Raw genomic sequence first — 18755 nt, forward strand, 5'->3', positions numbered from 1 at the left:
TTAAAAGAAGGTGAGGTGGGGGATCGGAGTACAGCAAGACCACATGCAATGCCACATGTGCAACATCAAAGGCTTTCGGTAATAAAGTGTATGCCAGGTAATGAACACACCTGTAGCTCCAAGTACAAGCAGCACGAGATGCAGGACTCCAACACGAACCCAGCAACTATGTTTGTCTTGCCCTGTCTCTTTCTGTCTTGTCTTGCCCTGTCTCTTTCTGTCTTGTCTTGTCCTGTCTCCCCGTATCTTGTCTTGCCCTGTCTCTTCATGTCTGAAGGTCTTAGCCCTCGTCATGGTCGTTACCGTCGATATGTTTCGAGACGCTTGAGATTTGATACGATCATTATCTTTCATCTTCTGCTCTTTTACCATCCCTTTACCACACTCGCCCTTTCTAAACCTAACCATCAATCTCAACTTATAGACCATGCATCCCTTCTGGTACCTCATCATCCTCCAATTCACCCCCACCTCCCCATCCACCTGTAACATCCACTCCGTGTAAGTAGCTTTGTGATAAAACAGTTCACGAGTTCTGTAGCCAAGGCGCCATCACTCATTCCTTACAAGCTGCTGAAGAAATCCAATCCATCTGCTGAATGCCTAAAACTATTGTGAACAAGTAAACAAGTAACTGGACTGTCCACAAGAAAATGGCCCGAAAAGGCTCAGTATTGTCACAAGGCGATTAAACAGAACTGAACACATCCTATAAGCCGATCTCATTATTTATCGTCAAAAACAAACAAACAAGCAAACAAATAAACAAAAAATAAAAACCCGCAAACTGCAAATACACCGAAGCTGTCTTATCTGTGTCCATAAATTTTAAAAAACCCAACCAATGCAGTTCTACTTCGTGTGCCTCCGAAGACGAACCCAAGGCTTCTGGAAACTTCACCAGCGCTTCCCATGACACAGCAGCTTCATCCTCCACATCGCAGGCGAGGAAATCAACTCATCCACCCGAGGCTGGCGTTCAGCACGTGCTAACGACATAACCGCGCTGGGAACACGAGGTGTACATCATCACTGGCAAACGATCCGGTGCAGCACTTCTCTGTCAGCAAGGAGTCGACAGACTACAATTTCTCACTTGCACATTCCTGGCGCGGACGGGAGCTAAAACAGTGGAATTATTCCGCTCACGAACACAGCGCGAGTATTTATAGCCCTCGCCAGGCCAGAAAAAGAAAGTCCCACATCAAAGTTTGGGCGGCATCCAGATCACTTCAGGTAAAGAGGCCTTTAAATTCTTGGTGCGAACCAGTTTTTGTTGTTCTCCTGAAGTGGAACATGCGGCAAACCTTCTCCAGAGTCAGAGGACCTTCTTAACAAGACAAATGGTGTCCATGGTGACCGGCGATGTGTGTGGTCACAGGAAACCAGGAACCTGGCTCTGTATAGAGTTGGGGAAAGTCAATCAGCGATGTAGAGACGGGCACCACCCTCACAAACGCTAGCAACACTAGCTCTACCCTTCTTATGAAATACACAGTACAGTAAATCGTTTTCCCCAACTCCACCACCCCCTTCCCCCAAAGAAAAAAATGCGCGAGCAGAAGGCGAGAGAGGGGAAATAAAGTTTGTCGAGAGCTCGGCTTCACACAGACTCACTCTTCCTGATGTCAGCCCTCTCTCTCTCACACAATGCTCTCCTTCACCTGATACACCTGGTACATGTACGGTAATCAAACCCTACATATCCTGTCAAAGAAAATCGAGAGCTTGGACTGGGTGACCGACGGTGCATCGGTTGTGATTACAAACTACGCACATCTACAGGCTAAGTTCAACAATGTGTATACCGATGCAAGGTGTGCTGGACAAAGTATTCACGGGTGGATTTTGTTAACCCGAATACGGCTGCGTGTTGACTGTACAGTTCGCTATTTCCTACCTGTGCTTACGTCATTCTCTCAGCGCACGCCCTGACCTGCACGCGCCGACGGACGTCCGCCATCAGCATGAAATCAATTACCTGAGTGACCTTCCGGTGACTGAGCGCTGAGTAATGATTTCTTCTCGAGCCCCCGTGAGCTGATTGATCCCTAAACAACTACAGCCTCGCCCCCTACCCCACTGCCCCCTACACAGTGCAAGGCGCCCTCGTGAATACATCTCCCCCTCCCATGCCCAGCCTCAGCAAGTAAACAAGGTTGTCAGGCTCCCTATTCCCTCCTTGCAAGAACTGCTCCTGCCTCGGCAACACACCCACACCCTGAAAATGTTTGTATTTTCTCTCGCAATCACGTATGTACACACACGAGGGGCATGTTGACATATAAACACACTCTCTCTCTCTCACTCATATCATTGGATACAGCACACGATAACACTCTACAAGTAGTTTTTTACAGAAATAAAAATATCATCCACCCAGTCAGGGAAGTTTCTACCATCCTAGGGTACCGCAAACGAACGCCTGGTTGTCCTGGTAACACGAGACTTCTCTAAAGACAGACTCGGGTGGTCCACGTCCGCACACGACTAACTTCCTCCCTCTATCCCCCTAAAGAAACCGACACCTTTGAAGCCCGAAGTATCTTCAGCAAAATCACCAGCCACAAGCAACTCAGCCTCCCGTACCACCCCCTACCCCATCCCACCATTAAAAAAAAAAAAATTCTGAGGCTGCGCGAGCTCGGAGTAAAGTAATGGATGTGCGCCAGGGGTGAGCTGAGGGATCGTAAATATGGAAGGTTAGGTACGAGTATTCTCCCAACCCCTTTACAGAAAACTTCACACTGCCTTCACACACGAAAGAAATTTGTAATTTTTGAAACAAGGAAGCACGTGGAGCCAGTGCCACAGCAGACAGACACAGACTCCAGTATGACAAGCGCTCCATGCCATCTCACGCGAGTGTGGGAACTGAGCCACTTGGGAACCCGCACCCGTAACACTGTCCTTCCTTCTTCCACCCCCTATCTCTCCTTTTTTTTTTTTTGGAGACGCTTGATTATTTTATTTAATGACTGGATGCGTCGTGCAGTAAAAAAATAAAAGACAAACATACCCGAAGACGACTCAGGCGGATTAGTCAAGTAACTGTAATCACAACTATTGAGAGGTGAAAAGACTAATCTTCATACAACAAATGATTTTAGGTTCCAAGGATTGGATGGTGGATATGGAATGGAGAGAGTTCCACTGTTTTGTAGACGGTAATTAACTATCTGTTGACCGTATGTTGTTGTTCTGGTGACGGTTAGAGAGCGTATAGTCATCAGACCAAGAACGGGTTAGTCCGGGTGGGATGTAGGGGAAGAGAAGTATCAGAAGATAAAAACAGTGTGTGTGTGTGTGGAAGGGTGTAGTCTAAAGAACCTGGACTACTTTATGTTGGTCGAGTTTGACAGAATCGACTTTACCAGGATTTCTTGTGCTAGAAGGTCAACAAAACCTCGCGGCCTTGAACTTGTACTAACAAACAAAAAGCGTACTACGCACGTGATACACACACACACGTGCTCCAGTTTTACGATAAGGAAGCCTGCATGCATCTAAAGAGGACACTTATCATCAAAACAGTGACTAAAAATAAAATGAACATCATGGTCTCAAATGACGAGGGCTCTAAACAGATAATTACCCAGCTCGCAAAGTATATCCAACGATTTTTTGATTACGCGAACGACGGAAAAAAGAACGCACAAAAAAGGAGGCCAGACCTTGGCTTTTTTGGACCAGCATCCGCAGCCAGGTGTGAAATCCATCTTGAGGGCCCGCGTGACGTCTGGAACTTCCGCCATCGCCTTTCATTGCCACACAACACCCGGTGTACCGGGGCACGAGCGCCGTCTGGCGGCCGTCACGGTGACGGAGAAGCTGTTGGCGACGTGCGGGCCATCGGAAGGCGCGACAACTCTCTGACCTTTCCGCGGAGGCGACCCCTTGCGTGGCGGCAGAAATTGCAGTTTGGTGAAAGTGGGTGAAGCATTCGTGTGTTGACAATCTCTGATGGTCACTGATCTCTCCTGTCCACCCTCCCCCTTCCCCGTCAAAACCTCCTTTAAAAAAAAAAACCCTCGCCACACGCGGCCACAACAGCATTGCTTAACACAGGTGCCTCTGTTTGTCAGGCCGCGTAAAATTTGCTCAAGACAGCTCCGAACACTTTACTGTTGGCAACAGGCGTGTGGCATTTCTATGGCCCACCATCTCGCCACCACCACCACCACTACCACTCACACACACACAAAGGCAGGACACGGAAGATGCAGGAGGAACGAGGGTTTTTAGAAGTTGAGGAAGGGATGACTGTCTCGTACCTTCGCCGCCGTAAACAGCCTCGACACAGTCGCTACATCGCTACACCGTCGGAGTTGACAGGTTAACAGCGCGGTATTGTATGCAGGGTGCTGCATCAGTTGTGGGTAAGAGCGACTAGAGGCCCCCCCTCTACCTTCAGCTTGTTTGTGCTGCCAGAGGGAGACACCATCAAGCAGTATAATCAAGATCTTTGGGTACTTTGATGGGAAAATCCTTTTCTTGTGCTCATTTCTCAATATCTGACAGGGTGAACAGAGGGAAGCAGCAATACCCTGAGGCAATATCCACACAAATCATCGATAGCTAACGCAGAGGTTAGATGGCACATCCAAATATCCCGAGACAGGATCTGAACCCACTACCTCACGATCCTCAGGTGTCAACACACGAGTACCACTGGCGGGCTGGGAGGGCGGCTATGGTGTCTTACCCATTCAGCAACTAAGACTATATCATAGCAAGGCTGCTAGCCTTGTAAACAGATGTTACAAGCAGAGAAAGAACAGCATGCCCAAGACGAGATCTGAACCTACGACATCCAATCCTCACTGAGCCGCCTCACTCTATTCCCTCAGAACCAAACATCTCCTAAATCATCGCCTGCAGTGACCTCTGACCCGAAGTTTTTGTCCCCCAGAGTAGCATCAGTGAACAGAGGTTTATTTGTTCGCCCAAGACTTCTGCAGGTTGCACAACCAATCACACGACGACAAAAAGACAGATGGGCCATGTTTGAAGAGGAGGAGGAAGATTAGGAGGAGGAGGAGGAGCCTAAAGGTCGATTTGAGTGTCGGACACACGAGAAACGCAAACCACGAAATTTTTACAAACAGCTCCTTTCGTTTCTTTGTCCTTCCTGTTTGCCGTGTGATCTTCTCTGCACACGTTTGTGAAACAATTGTTTGTCACGTGTTCACCCTTGACCTGCCCTGAAATTTTGAGTCGGTTTTTCAACATGGCTGCCATGTTCGCCCTCCACATTTGACTACCTATTTACATTTACTAAAGTGAATCTTTTAAAGGTTATGAAGCATGTGACCCCCCCCCCCCCACACACACACTTTTTGTTGTGTTGTGATATTTTCGCTATTTTTTAAAAATAAAAAACTAGTTATAACTGAACTCTGTAATACTTCTTTTATCGTGTTCCCGCAGCTCTGCCATAATAAGAGATTCGAGAAGAAGACAGTTTAACAGAAGAAGACAGTTTAACAGAAGAAGACAGTTTAACAGCCTAGGACACGCCGACTCTGTTCTTTATTCAGTGTCTGACCCACTAACTTCTTTACCTGTCTACTTCACTGCATATAACTGTAACAAGCAAGCACAACATTTATGACCTCCGCCATCGCAACTGCGGATTTCCGGACTGCAAATGAATTTTCTCGTCTGCCCGAAATAATTTAGTCAGCAGCAAGGTCCTGTAACAGCGATGTGGAGGAGACCAAGGCGCCATGACAGGCCATGAAAACTCGGCGAATTAATCCAAGGACACGCACACAAGTAGTGACCGAGGGCGTGACCTCATCAGCATCCAGACCGTCCATCAGACCATATCGTCCTCCTGGTGATGTTTGCGCGTGCAGAGGCTGAATGGAGCAGCACAGTGTGTGTGTGACGAGGGTTCAAATGTTCGCTTTGGTCCACATCCGAGACTGGACTTGATGGATGATCCGAAAATCCCAAACATCGGTGGTCACGTGTCAGGCTCTTGGGTAGGGTGGGATAGGGGGAGCAACTGAACTACTGGAGAGGCGAGTCTGTCCGTTACGTCACACGACAACACCTTCGTGACGTCATGTATGAAGCGCGCGAACACGGAAGACCATCGAGCATGCGCACAGCAGACAAAACCCGACCGTTGCGTCTTTACCGGGGTTTGGGGTGTTGGGAGGAGGGGGAAGTAGGAGTCAAGTGCAGAGCCCAGATTAGAATCTTCTGCTTCGCGAAAGTCACACTTAACACCGAATTAAGCACCTGTCGGCACGCGCTCTAACATACATCAGCATCCGCGACCCTGCAGTGACGGAAGGTCACAGGTCACGTTCACTTCCATTCTCGACTGACTCGGCACAAGCAGCTCTGTCAAACACGTTTAGACTCGCACCTGCTTAAAATCCTCTTCCCCAGGCCGGATGATTTCACTCGCACCTGACATAACCAAGACGAGGCTGAACACCTTAACGTGGTCGACTTTGTCGTGGTGTAGAGACGACCATCCACCACGATCAGCACTGAACTAATGTGTTCACTGAGGTTAACAACTGTTGTCCTGTCAGCTGACTGGTGGTGACACCACTACAGTTGTCACAGCCTGTTGTCAACATAACTGAACAATATTGAACTAAAGTGGTTCCCAGAGATTACAGTTATTACAACTCTTCGGTCAGCGATGTACCCTCCACACCTAGGTTTTGTTTGAACCACCATGTTTGTTTCTTCATCCAGAAAATGAAACGTCTGCTTTGAATGGCCGTGTGTGAGTGTGTGTGTTTATTTATATGTTGAAGAAAAGTCAAATCCCTGTCACTTACTATCACAATCTCACCCTCTAACTGGTATTTACAATCACATCTTCGCTCAAGGAGTTCTGTGTATCGCATGATCATCATTACCCTTTTAAAAATGGGGTTTGATCGTTTTATCGTTAATATTCAGTTGACTATGGGTGGTTGTACTCACAGTGATGATGTCGCCCTCCTTGAAGGCCAGGCTCTGTGGCTCGTACAGATTAAAGTAGTCCTTGACAGCACGCGCCTGCACGGCGAAGCTGGCCTCTGAAACATCAGCACGAGAACAGTTAGCTGAGAGCCGCTCGGGCGTCCACTTGACTATGCCAGCTCACACCTGACAGGTAAGTTCAACACGGTGACTAGTGTAATTATACCTCCACAAATACATTCGCACACCGCACAGGGCCAACAACCACAGTGATTAGATAGAGGTTGTCTATAAATAAAATTCGTGCACTTCCATAATCACATGCATGATTTTTTGTTCTTATTTTTACTTCTTAAATCTTTAGCTACAAGGTTAAGTGGCTGAATGACTGGCTGGCTGACTGGCTGAAACACCTTTAAAAATGGATCGAATAAAAGAGCAGCATGCGAACCAACATTTCAAAGAATAAATTACAAAGATCGGACAAAGAAATAAACTAATAAATAAACAAGTACAGGAAAAGCAAATTATGTATCTGCTTTTAATTAAGTTAATTAATTAATAACCCATTAAGGTCTATGTGTATCATTGACTTGCAAATTAGAAAAGAAGGTATGGGTCCCCGCTGCCTTCTATCAAAAATGACCGAGAAACTACGAGTTGTGATGGAAATTGTTGACAGCCTGCCCTCTAGAGAAACCAACAAACAAACAAACAAACAAACAAACAAAATAAACAAAGGTAGTTTTGTAACAAACACAGTATGATAGTATGATAGCTTCAAAAGTAGTTCTCTAACAAACACAGTATGATAGTATGATAGCCTCAAAAGCAGTTTACTGATAAAGGCGCCGAGAGAAATCGCCGCCGACCCTGATGGACGGCTGATGAAGCGTGGCGGCTTGCGAGTGCCGACTGCAGTAGCCATGGCAACAGAAGTCTGGCGGCCAAGAAGATCCTAGAAAATCCGAAGCAACAAGAAGAGTAATGTCTTGGCTCTCCTTTACAGCACTGAGTACAGCTCAGCCGCCGACTACAAAGCCTGATTACAGCTGACAAATGAACCTCCACACCACAGCCCTCCCCCTCCTGTTGTCCTCGCTACAGGCGCTCGTGCTTACATCAATTAACGACTCGCTCACGTGCCGCAGGGAGGCAACAACTTCCTCCAACGACAAACATGTGTCAGTCATCAGCGAGGTCGATTGAAACAGAAAGAAAAGGTTTGTAGACCTGCTATCGTCACACGGATTATCTTTAGTAACTGCTTACATAACATCCATACACAACTACTTGTGACACAGGTAAACAACAACAATGTGACTTGGACTTTGATGAAGAAACAAACTGGATAGTGTCCTTGATGTTTCTGGTTATCTTCCCTGGAGGACACAACTCTGACACACTGCTGTCGATGTACAAGGGTTCATAACTCGTGGTAGGCGCTGCCACGAACAAGAAATGAGCGACGACAGTAATACAGGAAATGAAGACGACCCTCTCCCTCCAGCCACTAATGTGAAGCTCGCCAGGCGACCTTTCTAATCCTTTTTCTGATGTGGTGTAGAACTTCTCTCTCACACACACACACAGAGAACAAGTCAGAAATGACAAGAAGAGATACAGAAAGAAAGAGCGAACGGAAGAAAGAAAGGCTGATGTTCAAGTATCAGGTGTATAAAATGAATCTGTCATCAAAGCACCGACTGTTACTCGTAGATAATCACACGAAGAATTACACACGAAGCTCGTTTCTGGCTGTTTAACTTATGTCCTCCCGTACACACGTACAAGGAAGAAAGGGAGTGTGTGTGGGGAGGGAAGAGAACTCGGAGGACTGAGGCAACATGGCCGCCAGAAGAGTATAAGCACGAACTAGTATCCCTGGACTGCTGGCAGACGATTTTTTCTTGTTAACTGCTAAAACGAGGCACGAGACAAGAAAGATTCCGGTTTATTCACATTTCAGATTAACTACTAAAACGAGGCATTAGACGACATAGCTTCCGGTTTAGTCACGTTCATTGTTAGGCTCGCCGAGACTAACAGCGGAGCACTTCACGAGAGCTAAGGTTGGTCTTGGCAGACAGACAGCAGTCCACCTATACAAGTCCGTGGTATAAGTGTGTCGCGATCACTGCACAGACATTCCCCACTGTGCTCCCCATCCCCCGGGGAATGCACTTCTCGTGTACTGAGGTGAGCTCGTCCTGGTGTCCTGGACCTTCCTCCACAGGAGGTTTACTCGCAGGCTGGCTGCCCTGATGTTCAGATCTCAGGGGCGAGGGTTGGTTGTTATTTTACACCAAACCAGCAACTACAGCCACAGGACTTGAACCTGACTACAAGACATCATCCACAAACACCACCGCGTGCACACAAAGGTCAAACAGCTGACATGATGGTTGTCCCCAGGTATGTTACTTAACAAGTGACCTCATGTGCAGCTCGTTGCTGTACCCTCCACAAGGTAAAGACGCCCAATCCCTGGTGTCCGTGGTGTTGACCGATGTACCACACCTCGCTAAAGTCTGTAGTGGACCCAGAGAGATACACGAGTTACCGAAAATGGAAGGTGCGCAGAAGAAAATAAGCTGGAAGATTACGAAGAACAAATCCTTAACTGTCACAATCACAATCCCTGTCACTTACTATCACAATCTCACCCTCTAACTGGTATTTACATCTTCGCTCAAGGAGTTCTGTGTATCACATGATAGGCTCAAGACCACGTCGCGAACAAAGACATATTTACGAAAAAGGTGTTTTGAATGTACCCTGAACTAGCAAAGGTATTTAGATAAGCAGCACAAGTATCCCACCTACCCACCCCGTAGTGGAATACAATTTGCTATATCATGACAAAACAGTGAACAGGTCCCCAGGCAGAAAAAGAACAGCGTGCCCGAGACGAGATCTGAACCCAAGGCACGCAGTTCTCAGTGTTGGTGACAGGTGCATATCGTTGCTCTAGCGGACCGCCCAGGAGGACAGACAGAAGACATGAAGCATGACTTCATCAATATATAGCTTATTCTTTACATAACATCATACAGACACGAAAACAATGATGAGCAAACACGAAATTTATTGAAATAAAAGCGTTTTCCCGTCAAAAAGGTCAATTAAAGAAAACATTCAAACAATTATAAACCTCAAGTTCGCCTGTAACTTATATTTCCCGGTGCAGTCACGTGCAGTGTATATACAATGTTCTATTTTTATCAACTCACGTTATCTGTCGGCGGACACTAGACAAAAGTTTTCATAAAAAAGTCAGGGTTGACACTGAGCTCGACAAGAAGGTGAAAAGGACAGGTCACAATGTGGCTACAAAATAAGTCCCACTCACCCACCAGGTCACAATATGTCTTCGAAACCATGTCGACGCTCAATAAAATGAACTGACCCTAGTGTCCCAATGACAAAACATAAATATACCCGAACATGACGAACACTAGTGAAGATACTACGGTGTCAGTCGTTACAGACCCGCATGACCTCCCATCCAATGGAAAAAAAGTCGAATGACTCAAACATCACGAGTAATGTTTCATCTTACTTCATTAGTTTCTTTAGACCAGATGATGATGTTACTACTGAGGGAGGTTGTAAAATGTTCCAAACAATATTTGTCTCCGACTAGCAGACAGCTCTAAATGCCAGGGTAGCCCTCCCCCTATCATGTTTGTCCTGCAAACAGACGGGGAATAATATGAAGGGAGGACACCTCCGCAAACTTGGAGTCCAGCCTCCCGATTAATCGTGGGCATGGCGGTGGTGGAGGTGTGTCGCTGCCGAGCATGTTAGTCATGGGTGGAGACAAAGGTTACAAGGGTCGTTGTAGACGAATCTCGCAGACGCCCGAGCAGCCTAGGAACCGCCATTATGAGGCAATGACGATGCAAAGTTTTGTGACAGATTGTAAAAATAGACCGCCGGCCACCCACCCCGTCCTCTGTCGCAGGTCCTCCATGGGTGATGGTGCTGCTGGGGACCCAGGTCCACTGGCAAGATGCAAGAGGCCTGCATGACAGAGGGGAGAGGGGGCGGCACGCAAGGCCGATAAGCCAACCAGATAAACAACGTTCATCCGGAAGTTGCGCCATCTTCGTCGACACGGCATCCGGTGATGCCGACAGTTTTGCCGTTTGGACTTTGAATGCACTGCCATTCAGAAAAAAATTACATGTCTCGCAAAAAAAAAAAAAAAAAAAAAATACAGGTGTACCTGTGCTTCCCAAGTGTCAAGTGTCGGGTGCCAGGTGCTGAGGTTTATGATTTACACACCAGCTCTGTACGCCAGGTGTTGAAGCTTATCATCTACACAGCATTTACCTGTGTCAGGTGTTGTGGGTTCGTTTTCACTTCTAGTCTTCTTTCAGCTGGCGGGCCGACTTCATACTGGCCTGTAATTTTACCTGGGCAGGTGCCGCGGTTTCTTATCTGCCCACAGTTTACCCTTGCCAGCTGAGGTGACTTGTCCACCAACAGTTTACCTGCACCAGGTGCACTTTTCATTATCCTCTTACTCGCTTCCCACAAGTCCGGTGCAAAAAGTGGCCCACCCCTTACACAGGGCGACATGAGTCGGTCAGCAGCTCGCGGGTGTACATGTACCTGCGTACAGGCACGCACACATACACATGGAGAATTAAAAAAACAACAAACTTTGGCTGCCATTTGTGATGGCCATGTCACTGAGTGGAAGCCGAGCTCTGATGTCGAGGGCTCGAGCAATTACTGGCTCCATCCCCCTTCCTCCTCACCTTCATTCACTCTGTCGTTACCCTTCCGTTATTCCGCTGCCATTCGATACGATGCAGCCCGTTTGTCCTTTCCCTGGTTGACTACTGAGACAAGACTACGACAGCTGCAACAGTGAGGGGAGGAAAGACGGTGGGAGGAAAGACGGGACCGAGACACAGGGAGGGGGGCAGGATCTGGCTTCACAGGCGCCTGTCAGGCTGGCACGTGCTGCATGTTGCCTCTCTTCTTCAGACGATTTGTGTTCACGAAACAGGACCGTAGAAACAGTGAACGAACAGTCTGGTTCTGCTTGACTGGAGCCAACAATGACAATGCTTTATTAACGGGAGGTAAACTAAGCAAGAAAATGCTTTTTTTTCCTATTTAGCCCTCGCCTTTACAGAGAAAGAATAAACTAATTGAAGTAATGAAATACCAGAGGTGTAGTCAGCAGTCGGCCAGTAACACGCATTTTCTCGAAACAAAAGCTTGATTTGATGAGAAAAAGGGAATCTTGTGATCTGTACACCTGTCGCTATCATCACTCAGCCCTCGGGGTATTCCTCTCGAGTCCGCGAGCACGTAGATCTCCCCCTCCACCCTATTTAACCACCCCCTTTAGAAAGAAGCAGGATGGATGGTGGGTGCGGGAGCAGAGTTCCTCAGAAACATCTAAACAGGATTTGACTGCAGAAGGACTTGCCACAAACACCCATGTGCCCAAGTCACGTGCTATCTTGTCAGGGTAGCGGGAGCTACAAGCGACGCCGAGCAGCACAGCGGAGATGTCGATGCTGACATACAAGACAGGTGCACCTGTCAGTCATTGCTACTCACTGATCTGATGGCGAGTGAAGTTCCGCCGGTTGCAAGCCCGGTCCCCCACCCTACTCCTTTACACGCATGTGTGAGTCGTACAAAGCCTTACCCCATTCTTCCACCAGCGAACTGTTTCCCAGTTGTTTACGTTCCGAGAGAAAGAAAAATCAACAGGAAGGCGATTATCTCGGGTCCGCTGGCGACCGACCGTTTCACACGCTGCGCTGATCGCCTCGCCAGCTCCGTGGTCGAGAAAGCTTCCATTACTGGAATAGCAGGGATCCCCACAGGGTAGACAAATCATAGATGACCCCCCCACACACACACACTTTGACGGAAGTAGAGAAAGATAAGACAGTAGCCGCCCCTGGTCCGACATGGCCGCCAGTGTGTGACGTGGCAGATCGCGGTTGGTGACGTGACGGCCCTGTGTTATCATGGACGTGTATTGATGGACTGACTGATGTCTGTCTGCCGAGACCCACTCTTGGCCTCTTGCGAAGTGATCCGCTGTTAGTCTCGGCGAGCCGTAAGAATGTGAATAAACCGGAAGCTTTGTCGTCTAATGCCTCGTTTTAATAATTAATGTGAAATCTTAATAAACCGGAAGCTATGTCGTCTAATCCTCGTTTTAGCAGTTAACTGGAAATAATCGTCTGCCAGCAGTCCAGGGATGTTAGTTCGTGGTGTTTTACTGACAGGCAGCACGTGTAGCCACGTGATACGGGTAAGAGTGAGTACAACTTACCTAAGACACCCGACGTACGAGTTTAGGTCGTGCTATGGCTGAGGGTGGAGAGAGAGACTGGAAGACATTGTGGGGAGCGATGGAGTGGGGGAGGTGTGTATATAGTTGACAAAGCGAATATTGTTGATAGGACATCTGCACATATTTGTCAGTGTGAAGGAGAAAACAGGTTTTTCGCCCGTACAAGACTGAAAACCGACATTTGTAACACGTGAGGTGAGCTCATCATCATGTGAATCGTTCTTTCCTGCTTGACAACGGTCTCTTAGACTAAAAAAAAAAAAAAAAACCACCTAGCCCACTATTGAGCTTCCTCTCTTTGTATTTTTTTTTTTTTGCTCCACATCTTTCAGCAGCATTCAAGCATTCTTCATGGTGTGTTTTTCACGAGCGTTAGTGGAGTGCAGACGGTGAAAAGCTCAAGCCTGAAGGTGCAGCAAAGCGCGTGCCCGTGAACTCGACACTGACTCGGTATCTTCTCCACGATCTGGAAGCTTCCTGCAGCCCTACCCTCACCGTCCCCTGGTTTTCTCTACCCCGACACATCTCTAGGCAACATGGGCTTCACTACAGGCTGTGGGTCTGGTCCTCCCCTCCATACGGTAAAAGTGTTCTCCTCTTGTCAGCAAGACTATACTCATTTGTATTTTAGTATTTTAGTCAAGTTGCTATTTCGGGTCTTCGCACCGAGGAGGAAGATCAATTAACTTCTTTCGCAATTCCACTCCCCAAACATTATATTTTAAACTTTTAAAACCGTTCCCCACGTCCACGCACAAAAATAAAGACACACACATACACCTCGCTGTTTACTTCTGTGACTTTTTTGTTCGTGGCCTGCACCAAGTGGGCTTTCTTTCTTTGCAACCAGTAATGCCACACCCGACCACCCTACAAGAGCCACCAACCGTAACAGTTACCTTACACCAACATCATTTCGCGCTCCTGATCTTGACTAGGAGAAGGGTTAATGACACAGGAGGGTTAATGACACAGGGCAACAGTTGCTCCCGATACCAAGTCATCCCTCGCCCAGCCTGGCGGGTGTAGGGTCCAGCAGGTAAAACTTATCACAACCTCCGCACACCTTCTCTCCTTCCGCGATGGTTTCGCACAGACTTGCTTTCTTTTCAAGCACCGACCAGGTAAGACAGGTAATTTCCTGGAAGTGCATCCTCTCGGATCTTCAACAGCCAGCGAACTCTTCTACCACTTAGTGAGGCGTGGAGTCGCTTTGTACTTGTGTACATTAGGCTAGGACCACCAGCAGCTGTATTCACTCAATACTGACAGGTAGAAGCTCTGACATCACACACCAGCTGTACTCAATACCGACAGGTAGAAGCTCTGACATCACACACCAGCTGTACTCATTACCGACAGGTAGAAGCTCTGACATCACACACCAGCTGTACTCATTACCGACAGGTAGAAGCTCTGACATCACACAACAGCTGTACTCATTACCGACAGGTAGAAGCTCTGACATCACACACCAGCTGTACTCATTACCGACAGGTAGAAGCTCTGACAACTTACACTGAAGGTAACAACGAACCGTAAGAAAGATGCCGGCGGTTAAGATGATGCAACAAACAGGGGTGGGGTGGGTGGTGATTACAGTCATGCACCATGACTCGACCCATGGATGGTTAAGCTTAGAAAAGGAAAGTCGAGAGCGGGATGACGAAGACTATTACTCAGATGTTATTTCCATCATAAAGACTCAGAGCAGTTCAGCTCACACCATCACGCGCAGTGTGTCTACCTGGTGCCGGAGGATTGGTTCAACTGTGAAAAAAGGTTTGTACTATATACCTACCTCAGTAGCCCGCGTGCTTGTGTCGACAGATCGTCACTACTTTGTCTAGTCTCAACTCGCCAGTCCCTCAAAACTGCATGTTTACGCGCATGCGTATTTGTTTCCATTATTTTTCCACTGCTTACCCAGTTCCATTAATTTAGCCAAAAGATTTCTCGGATAAGCCGCCTCCTAAAAGTGCGAGTGCTTTCTCCAGCTGTAGAACAGTTGTTCTCAGCCTGTGCTCATCCTGAGCCCAAAGTAAACGTCTTTTAATTACAGTGCAACGGGTGACCGACTGAAGTGAGTGGCTCAACGTGCCTTCTCCCTGCATACCAAGGGCGCGTGCATGTCAAACACAAGCTCAAACTGTATCTCGTGGATATCAAACAAGCCTGGCGGTAGTGGCATCAATGCAGTAAAAGCCAGACATCCCCAGATAGGGAGGCTTCAGATCAGTCGTAAAAAGGAAGCGACACAGGCTTCCCTGTGAGGGTCTGCACATCACAGAAGTTCGCGGGTCCACGGCGGGAAGAGGAAGTTGGGGGCTCGCAGCTGGCGCGACTAAAGCCGTTTGTTATTAAACAGCTCTGTACGCACCACCGAGTTGCGAGCTCGTTAGCTGCTTGACAAGTCTTCACCTTTACGAGCAGCAGGAGGCAAAGATACCTCCGTCCAAACAAATAACGACCACCCCTACCCTCCTGCTCGTTTGTCAGGCCGAGCGCATAGCGAGGTCACTCAGATTTATTGCTTTATTTCCTGGACGTCGCCGTCTTGCTTTCTGACATCAACTCTCAAGACAGTTCCTCTAGTATAGGGCCAGGCACTTGGCTGCCCACCACAGCACTAGTACGGCCCTCTGTGGTCACCACAACACTAGTATGGCCCTCTGTGGTCACCTCAACACTAGTACAGCCCTCTGTGGTCACCACAACACTAGTATGGCCCTCTGTGGTCACCACAACACTAGTACAGCCCTCTGTGGTCCAATTGTCTTGTGTTTGTGTACAACTTGCTGAAGCGCGAGACTGCAGCGCGTGCCGGGGCCAATTCACGTGGGCGCTGACAAAATGTTTCCTGCGCCCTCCTCTTTCATCTTTTCCTAGCATCCCACCGCCATCCGCCCGACTTACAGGGGCAATGCCCTTTCACCAAACAGTACCCGAAGGCAATCTCCCTGTAAATTACCCTTCACACCTTTAGGCAACAACAGGGGTTGTTGTAATGATCAATGACCTGGTAACACCCGAGATATGATTGACACGGAGGGAAGCGCAACAAGCTCAGCCCTGTACACCTTCGGACACCATGTCGTATCTTGTCAACATGGAGACACAGGGGTAGTGTACTCGACTAACACTCGGTTATTCATCACCTGCGGTATGTCCATCCGCTCGAAACAAGACTTGCTGATGTGCACACTCAACAGTGCGTACTAGTGATGAGGCTGTGCAAACATGGGGCTGGGTTATATCAGCAGTAAGGTGCTTATAAATAGCTTGCCATATAGCCCCAGCATCAACATGCTATTTGTAGTCGCACGGCCTTACATGTGCATGAGGGAGGGAGGGACAGTTATCTGCTGGGAGTACACAGCTTTCAACGGGACAATGACTGTTTTCTGCCAAATTTAAAACTTAATTTAAAAGCAAATTCTTCACTAAAGGCAATAAAATTACAATTAAAGATATTTTAATGATGAAATCGGTTCAGTAGCAATTAATTAAAACTGATCATTAAGAACACAGGCCCTGGTACTACGCACGCGCGCTCAGTATGTGAAGTCTATGCTAAAAGAAAAAGGAAATTTAATGTATACTTAGACATGGTTTCTATAATGCTTTGATAATTAATAATTTATTTAAAATCCATGACAATTAGCCGCTGTTTCCTTCATTTTTTTATGTACAGGAGTGGAGGTACTCATCCGAGGATCCCCGTCTGGCAAAGCCGGGTGTCCTGAAGGGTTGTTGGGTATCCACTGGGATTCTATTCCACGACACCGCTTCTATATTATTAAAAAGGTCTGGAAAAGCGAGGAGACCCACTACAGGGCTCCCTGTCTTCTCAAATCTTCTCTGCCGCTGCAGTTAATAAGCATTGGCAATGACCTGGCGTGACCTTATGCCCTCTCGTTTTCTTTTTCTTTTTTTCTCACGAGTCTTGGTGAAAGTCGTGCGCGTGCCACTGTAACCTCCTACAATATTCACTAAGATGTCTCCATAAACAGAATATTTCATTGGTACGCTTCCTCGTTTGGCTAGTTTCTATGGAAATAAACTTATACCAAGCATGCTCCTCTTCCCTCGCCATGAAAAATTGAAAGAACAGCAGTTAGGAGAAAAACAAGAAAGAAAAAATTAAAGGGCGAACAGTTAGGAGGAAAAGAGCTGCAAAGCAGATTGTTATGTTGACAGAAAATACATCAGTCTGCAAACAAACTAAAGCAATGTCAATGGTCGGAAACAATCAGTGCGCGGAGTATAGGCGTACCTGACAAAATAATAATAACAGACAGAAGAACAGACTGAAGGAATAATAGGAACAGAAAGAATATTGGGAACAAACTGAAGGAATATCAAAATCAAATTGAAAAATAGAAGAACAGACTGAAGAAATAACAGGAATAAAGTGAACAGTAGGACTACAATGAAGGAATAATCCAGCTGTGACCCATCACCTGCATGCGACTCTCACACTTACCCGGTGCATACTGCACCCCGGCAGCCGACTTGGTATTCCCGCACCCGACACAGCTTTGCCCCCCTCCCAAGCACTGGGGTAGGCAGAACTTGACCATGGCGCCACACTAGTCCAGCAGGTACCCGACCTCAGTGCACAAGCAACCAAGGTACCCGACCTCAGTGCACAAGCCAACCAAGGTACCCGACCTCAGCGTACACGCAGCGCCAGGCCACACGTTTCCTCGACTTCCTGTCCCAGCAGATGCTCGAGCACCCCGGCGAACTGCCGAAGCAAGGTTACGTGCGTGTATTTCACTTCCGCTCACATCCGGGCATTTATTACTCGCAGGGGTTCTGACTTCCTCCGTCCGAGGACGCACATAAACTGGAGCCTGGTGCGCAGAAGGGAGGCCACTCTAAATCCACAAACCGTCCGTCAGGAGTTGCTTACCCAGCGACAAGCTAGTCCTCGTGCAAGGTGACTTGGTGAATGGTGTTGTGGTGGTGTTGGCGGTGTGGTGCGGGGGAAGAGACTCGACTCGCCAGCACACACCTTTCCCCGTGTCATGTCTTTGAAGTCAGGTCGTTGCGTAACGTGCGCCAGAAGCCTGCTCTCCAGGTGCGCTCAGGTGCTAAAGTGTGCACGTAAACAAAGCTCCTGGAAAACACAAGGAGAATAGCGATTCCCTTTTCCTTTTGACCGCGTACTAACACTAGAACCCGATGATGATGCTCATCAGGCGGCTGTTAAGGGGCCGCAATTTGTCTGAAGCGTCAGCGCAGTACACCTCGCAGCGCCACCACACACGAGACCGACATCCATCCACCCTCCTCATTGGAACCCTCATGGCTGGCGCCCGGGCCAAGCAAGATCTGTCGCAAGCGGCCTCCTACATCAGCTGCTGAGTCTGTTCAGCCCCCCAACACTCGTCTTGTGGTCGTGCCACCAACCCGACATCACAATGCGTGCAGCCAGCGCTCCAGCCACCCAGGGAACAGAGAGACGAAAATGAAG

The 18755-nt window shown here is 47.9% G+C and overlaps 1 protein-coding gene across 1 annotated transcript in view; it reads right to left on the reverse strand.

Moving 5' to 3' along the window:
- LOC112577331 (caskin-2-like) overlaps positions 1-18755 on the reverse strand; it is a 141343-nt gene that overhangs the window by 34304 nt on the left and 88284 nt on the right. The window contains 1 exon segment of the mRNA XM_025260389.1: positions 6958-7052. Within this exon segment, the coding sequence (XP_025116174.1) occupies positions 6958-7052 (95 nt within the window).

The sequence above is a fragment of the Pomacea canaliculata genome, linkage group LG1, assembly GCF_003073045.1.
Source record: "Pomacea canaliculata isolate SZHN2017 linkage group LG1, ASM307304v1, whole genome shotgun sequence".
NCBI lineage: Eukaryota > Metazoa > Mollusca > Gastropoda > Architaenioglossa > Ampullariidae > Pomacea > Pomacea canaliculata.